The sequence below is a fragment of the Microtus ochrogaster genome, chromosome 1 (genome assembly GCF_000317375.1).
Source record: "Microtus ochrogaster isolate Prairie Vole_2 chromosome 1, MicOch1.0, whole genome shotgun sequence".
Lineage (NCBI taxonomy): Eukaryota > Metazoa > Chordata > Mammalia > Rodentia > Cricetidae > Microtus > Microtus ochrogaster.
In genome coordinates, this window is record NC_022009.1 from 124,460,442 (window position 1) to 124,468,151 (window position 7,710).

A 7,710-nucleotide genomic window follows, 5' to 3' on the forward strand; every position below is an offset into this window, starting at 1 on the left:
AAATACTAAGATTTTGTATATATATATATATATATATTTCTGTTTTTTAAAATTCATTTTACATACTAACCACAGTTCCTCCCATTCTCCCCCTACCTCCTTCCCTGCCCCATCCACTCCTCAGAGAGGGTAAGGCCTCCCATGGGGAGTCAACTAAGCCTGGCCTATCTAGTTGAGGCAGGACCAAGCCTCCCCCACCCCCACCCACATCAAGGCTGAGCAAGGTATCCTACCAGTAAGCTAATTCTTTATTAACACAAAACCTCTTATGCATGTCTATAAAGAAACCCAACTAAAAGTACACATTTGGGAAGCTGAACCAAACAGCGCAGTTATTAAAGTGACAGCGCAGGTAATAAAATGTCACCTTATGGTATTTGTAGGTCACTATTCTCCACTAAGTCTAGTATTACTTTCAAAACATTACGTTTGGACCAGTGCCTGTATTTTGTTATCTAAGAAGGCCAGTTTGGGAAGGTTACGCAGATAAGAAACGTTTCCTCCATGCCCACAAATTTATATTGCTCAATACGAAAACAAGTGCTCCCAACGCTGTTTGAACCAGAAGCGCAGCCCTTCCACGGCTGCAGCAGCAAACAGCCTCGGAATGGGAAGAACTGAAAGAGGCCTCCATACTGGAAAAAGAATTCCTTTTCTTATTCTTAGTGCCGCTCCAACACGAAGAAAATGTGGTGGGCTGGAGGGAGGGCTTTCTCTCACCACAGGCAAGAGCAACTGAACAGGAGCACCAAATAGGAGTAGACAGTTCCAGAAAAACCAGTAAAGAAGTAACTGGGAGGGAACCAAGCTGGGGAGCTGAAGACGGGAAGGTGGGTGGACCTGCCGGTGCCAGGGCGGTGAGTGCCAGGAGCTGTAGCTGCCAGCCTACCCTCTCAAGACACACAAAAAGCCAGAGACAAAGGCCCCAGTCCCTCGGAGGCTGGGCAGGAAAAGCTCAGCTGTTTTAGACGTAAAAGGATCAGCTGACCCATCTCAGCTGTGACAGATGTTCACGTGCTGGAGTCTAGGAGGGTGGTAGGTGGGAGAGGCCACGGAACAGAAACCCCGGGCGCCGTGGCAGGAAAAGGCACATTGCCTCAGCCTGGAAAGGTCTGCCCGCTTTGGGAAGACCAGTCCCAGCCAGCAGAGAAAGGAAGGTGAAGACGGTCCAGGACACAGGGACTGTGCTTACGTGTATCATACATGTGCGCATGCTACATACTGTACCATACTCACCAGCATCACAGTCCTCATACTATGTACCAAACTCCACACATGATATATTGTGCACACACTCTACCTACTAAATACCACAAATGCCATAGCACCACCCACAATGCAAACATACGTTATACCATATGCACAACACACTATACTCCACACAGATATCATACACACACACACACACACACACACACATGGAACACGGAAAGCTAACCACGTTGAGAAGCAAGACAAGTTGCTACTTGTAATGTTTGCTCTGAAGCCTGAGATGAAAGAAACTTTCTTCCACGGAAAGATAATATGCAAATTGATGTTCATTACTTGAACTTCATCCCTCCTCATACCTTTTTCCCTTTCTAGGTGATCCAAAAATGGGATCATCCATTTCCAATTTCATCTGAATTTTTTATAAGAGACCAACAGCTCACCACACTGAGGAAAGCAGCCGTGCATGGAAACACACCGCCAGTTACCTTGTGTGGCCGTTCTTAGGACTGTTATGTCTTGGTACAGCGAGGAGCAAGAAGGCAAGAATTCCTTTTTTAGCACCATGGCTTCGATCCGAAGTGAATAGCTAAAAAGCAATAAGAAAATAAAAAGTTCAGTAAAACTGTAGCAGGCGTCAGTAACGACCCCGCTCCACAGAGGCAGCGGCCAGAGAAGCAGCCTTACTTTGGCACCTGAATCAAGCCGTACAGAAAGGAATCTGCCAGAGAAAGCTTGGACACATCGCCGTTAAATGTCTTTAACTTCTTAACCTAAAAGGCAAGAGAAAAGGGGAGAAGAGGGAAAAAAAAGTCATTGATCAAAATTTAAGATTAAAATTCATTTTAGGATCATTCTAAAAAAATTAATGTTTCAGTGCTAAATTTGAATTAATAAAATGTAGACCTAAGAAAAAAGAATCCACACCTACTACTGTATTATTTTTTCTTTGCTTGCTTGTTTATCCATCTTCGTATCTGGGGATGAGCCCAGGTCCTGAGCATCTAGCCATGCACTGTACCACTGAGTCTCAGGCCTAGCTCTACTGCGGGAGGGGTAAACGATGTGGCTGGGTCTCAAGCTGAGAGAGAACCTGATGAGCAGGTGGAGGGATTTCCTAAATTCTAAAGGCACACTAGTGACCTCCACACCGGGAGAATGGACATAGCCTGCAAAAACAGAGCTGGGGCCCAGGCCGCCTTCCCTGGGGAAAGGGCAGGTAAAATCCCCAGCCAAATCCACGTTTTCTGGCCTTGGCCACGTTTTCTATAAAGTCTAAGAGAGCCTTGGGCACCAGTGGGGAGAAAAAATAGGTTCTTTCTTGCTGTGGAATAAACTTTTTGTACACTTTAAATATATATTGTTCTCACTGTTACTAAAGAACTGATTGGCCAATAGCTAGGCAGGATTTTGGGGGCAGAGAGAATGCTGGGAAGAAGATAGGCAGAGTAAAAGAATTTTGAGGAGGGGGCTGGAGAAATGGCTCGGAGGTTAAGAGCACTGATTACTCTGCCAGCGGTCTTAAGTTCAATTCCCAGCAAACACATGGTAGCTCACAAACATCTGTAGTGAGATCTGGTATTGTCTCTTGGAAAGTGTATATATAATAAATAAACAAATTTTTTCTTAAAAAAAGAATTTCTAGGGGGCACAGAGAGGAGGAGATGAACTTGCCATACTGGGAAAATATACCAAGCCACGTGGCAGAGCATAGATAAGAAATACGTGTTAATTTAAAATGCAAGAGTTAGCTAGTAACAAGCCTAAGCTATTGACCAAACATTTATAATTAATAATAAGTCTCTGTGTGGTTATTCAGGAACTGGCTGGCAGAACAGAAAAGCCCTCTTACGTTTTCTCTCTCCATGGCTGAACTAAGTAAACCCATTCTTTTTTTTACTAATTTCTTTCAAAACAAGGCAGCAGGTTGTAGGTCTAAGTGACAATAACCGTTGTTTTTTACTTGTTCTTTTTGTGTAGGGTTTTGCTCTTTAATCTGATCTCCAAGTCTTGCTCCTCCTGCCTCAACCTTCTGAACTTTAGGATTACAGACATGTGTCGTGTCACCTGGCTACTGTTTCCCCTGCCCCCATTGTTGGGATTGAGGTATGAGAAGCATATGCTCCACCACTGGGCTCCCTCAGCCTGGACTACGCCATTGAAGTGAGTGCAGGTCGGCTCTCCAGCAGGAAATAGGGAAAAAAGCTTCTCCTGAGCAATGGATATTAAGATACCTGATTATGATGCAGCTAAGGTATAGAACTGACCTGGATGCTGATCAACAAACAGGCAAACAGATGAAGAAAATATGGAATTATAGTCAACAGCGCATCATTCAGGTATAGAAAAGAGTGAAAGCCTGTCTTGCATAACAAAATGGATGGAACCACATGGCATTACAGTAAGCGGAATACGCCAGACGTTGACAAACAAGTACTACAGATTCTCTGACCTATGAAGAAGCTAAGAAATGTCTTGACTGTAGAACAGTGATGAGCAAGGCTGTCCAGGGGAAGGGAAAGATGGACAAAGGGACGCTGGATTTGATCAGCACACACTGCTGTGCACCTCACACAGACCCCATCAGTACACACAAGTACTCTTAGCCAAAAGTAAAATACCGAAAAATGATCTGTCCAATGAAAAGACAGGTAAATAGTCTATACAGTATGAAGATCCCATTTCCACAAATCAAGAAGAAAATGTCTACCCCTCCCCCCTACAGTTACCAGTCACTTTCCTTTTTACTTGCTCGTCATTCTAGTTATTTCCACTTATCTACACTGAACAGACTGCTATTAAAAAAAAAAAACCAAGATGGATGAAAGTTTTTAAACACACACGTATTCCCCTCCTGTGGTCGAGCTCTGACTTAGGTAGACAGACAAACAGTTCGAGATGGACAAACAGCAAGCAGAGGCAGAGGCGAGACAAAGCTCAAAGTGCATCAGACAGAAAAATCCTGCCTTCTTTACACAGAAAACTGGACCAAGCTGAGAGCAAAATCACTTCTAAGAGTCTTTCTCTTAGTCTGGTTGCAACTAACCCATGCTTACTACTAACTGGTGACCAGAAGTACTGACCAATTGTACACCTTCCTTCATGGAAAGGAATGTCTTTCCTGGGTTCTCCACTCAGGGTCTTAAAAGGCTAAATACAAGGTCTACCATGGAGCCGCACTCCGGACCATGGAAGCCTCCTCTTCCACCCTCCCATGATGCCTGGCAACATGAGTTCAAGCCCTCGGAGGCAGTGCCAGCTGGAGCCTGTCCTCGTGGTACCCAGCAACCCAGGAGGCCCAGGATGAGTTCCAGGCCAGCTTAGGCTGCCTAGCAAGACCCTGCCTAGAAAACTCAGACAAAAAAACCCAAAAAGAACGATAAAGGAGAAAAAGTATAGAAAATTATAATTAAAAAATTAAAGGTTTTATTTTAAAAAACCCACTAGTGGTCATATTTATATCAATTATGTGAAAATCTAAATTCTAACAGCACAGATTCACTCTCTAGAGTTAGGGTCTCTCAAAGATGCTTCTCTGCTTCAGCTGCACTTCTGTAGTGCTGGGATGAACCTGGGCCTCACGCTTGCTAAGCAAATGCTCTACTATGAGGAGAACGTGCAGCTACAACCGGAGTGTGTGTGTGTGTGTGTGTGTGTGTGTGTGTGTGTGTTGGTCAGGGCAGAAAATAACCTTTTCAAAAACTACATTTGACCCACTTGCTGAGAGCCATAAAGTGATTTTACCATTTTTGCTTTTGTTTTGTTTTTTAAGCTCAGGACACATCCGGTTTAGCTCACTTCCAATTAGTGCCTCACTTGTGAGCTGAGACAGCCCTAGGCTGCATTCTGATTCCTCCTGGAGCAGAGTTTAACAGTTCACTATATATGGGCAGGGGCAGAGTGAAGCCAAACCTTTTCAAAAACCCCATACTCACTACGTGCGAAGCTTAGAAAAACAACTGCACAGATTTCAGTCTGAAGCAGAAGAAGGGCTCGTTCCCAGTAAACTAAGCACTTCTATTAGACATATGCTAAACTGCCTGAGCACGGATTAATCTCCTTCACTTACGCAGAAGGCCAAAAATGTTTATAGATCTTAAGGGACTGGAGATGGAAGACAAAAATGTAAATGCCATGTATATAGTTCTTCATTCTAGTTCCCAGCAAGCCTTGTATTCATTATGAGGGATTACAGCACCTCCCCCGTGGCAGGGAAAGGAAGAGGCAAGGTGAGCAAACTGTAATTATTATGTAGTCTCATCATCATTATCAGAAATCACGCCTTCAACACTGCTAGGCATAATTTTGCTGGCTGAGCCAAGGGCCTCTCATTATGACCCCTGCTGTGCCCAGTTTCTGTCGAAAGAGCCAGAACATACTCCGGGGATTCACAAGGCCTCGTCCTGTCCCATTCCACTCCACAGCCTTGGAAGTTCGGAAAGTCAGGACTTCCCACAAACATGCCGCCTCCAGAGGAGCTGGGGCCGAGAGCACACTAGGGCCGCTCCAGCCTTCAGAAAGTGCTGGGTTCCTCCTTCAGCACAGTGGGACTGACCACCAGAGCATCAGCCCACAGCAGGAGCTGGGCCAGCCAGGCTGGGCAGTGGCTCTGGCCCCTCCTCATGCTCATCCCTGGCATGGGAGCCACTGGCAGACAATAGCGCACGCAGAACTTCTATTCGGGGCCCGCCTCTTCCTCTGCAAGGGTAAACCATACACTGGAAGAGAGATGAACAAATGTGCCAGATCAAAGATAAAGTGAAGGGCAGAGAAAATTCCTGATGACAAATTAACCTTGGCTATGGTTGGGCTGTCAGCTGAGAAGGCAGGGACGGGGGAGAAACCGGCAGTTTCCGCTCAGGGTTTTCAGCAGGCTGATAAGGTTACGGGATGATGGCAGAGGTGGTGAAAAACCTGCGAGACCACGTGGTGTGAGGCGCACCGTTTTGACAACCTTTGCCCTTCCTTCCTTCAAGAAAGGTAACAACTGCTCAGGGCCAAAGAAAATTAGGGTTCAAGTCCACCTCTCTTGTATCACCCAGCCATCCAGAGACACCGTGTAACCTGCAGAGCCAATGCAATTGCAAATGAGGACTATCCCATACTGTTCCTGTAAAGAGGAAATAAGGAAAAGGCTACAGAATAATCATCTCTGTGATGGATGAGCTTTCTCTTTGTTCATCCCTGGACTGAGCCCTGGAAATGTAAATGGTAAGTTCTTTCCTGTGCTAAAAACGAGTACTGTGTTCTACCCCGGGCTAGCGGTCGCTATGCATGCACAAACATTGATAAATGCATTTCTGCCAAAGTTCCAAACCTCTCTCACTTAGCCCAGCTTCCTCCCTGACCTCATCCTCCTCATTCACCTCCACCAAAGACAACCAAGATGCTCCAGGGTCCTCACGAGTCTAGGCAGTACCACAGACCACAGAACATTCTCCAGGCAGCGTCTGCTCCCTCTGCAGCCCCTTTGGCTGGCAGACACCGGGTAGTTCCAGGAGAGATGACCTGGCAGGGTGTTTCTGCTGAAGTCGAGTGTGAAGGGTGTGGAGATGCAGCCAAGAGGCAGTAATGTAAACAAGAAGTGTGCCAATATTGTCGCCACACATTTAGACTGAGGAAGACCCTGCACAGGAGACTGTGTGCTCTGGCCTGTGTCAGAGAGGTCCAAAGACATCTCAGGACTCTACTCCAGGCTTCTTTGCTTAGCTCACCAACTGGGGCAGAGGACCTGGGTGGCCTCGATGGCTCTCAGGTGCTTTTCCCTCAGTTGGCCCTGGACTGTCCTGTTCCAGTGACACCTTACAAAACTCAACAACAAAAAGACCCTTTAAACAGAGGCACTCAGACAGCTATTCGCACTTTCAAAAGACTGGACACAAAAAAATGCAGATATTAAGACAGCAGTTCATCACGGCACGAAGCTGGCAGCCTCCCTCAGGCCTCACGCCTGGCTCTCATTGACCGTGAGGAGCCTTCTGAGCGCTTCTTCACGCACTGTCCAATTTGATATTCCCTTTCAAAACAACGATGCGATCACTTAGTGAGCACTCAGAGAATCCTAAGGCGGGTGAAGAAAGAGGCCATGCAGGAATACAGCTTCAAAAGCAAATCAGTCTTTCCCCACCCCTTCGGTGCTGAAACTCAAATCCAGGACTACACACTCGGGAAGCATTTGAGTTGCATCCCTGGATGAAAACAAATAATCTTTTAAAGAGCAAATGAAACAGGCCCTACTCATCCTAGCACTTAAATCCTCATACTTTACACAGGAAGAAAGAGGAAGGACCATGGGTCCTTAAAACCCTTAGAGTACGTTAGTAAAAGTCATTAATTCATCTGGACTTAAGTAACTTACACTTCATTTGTAAACAAAAGCTGGGGCAGAGAGGGCATTCCGCCATCAGACACACATGAATTAAACGAGCCTCCAGTTACCCACTAATCCCACTATGAATTTAGAACCCGCCAACATAAACACAACTCTCTCTCTCCTCTCTC

The 7,710-nt window shown here is 45.8% G+C and overlaps 1 protein-coding gene across 1 annotated transcript in view; it reads right to left on the minus strand.

The window, feature by feature from the left end:
• Positions 1–7,710, minus strand: part of Fhdc1 (FH2 domain containing 1) — a 39,779-nt gene that overhangs the window by 12,904 nt on the left and 19,165 nt on the right. The window contains exons 5-6 of the mRNA XM_013348242.2: positions 1,897–1,982; positions 1,698–1,798 (exon numbers count right to left, since the gene is read on the minus strand). Coding sequence (XP_013203696.1) covers positions 1,698–1,798; positions 1,897–1,982 — 187 coding nt within the window. The remainder of the gene's footprint in view (positions 1–1,697; positions 1,799–1,896; positions 1,983–7,710) is intronic.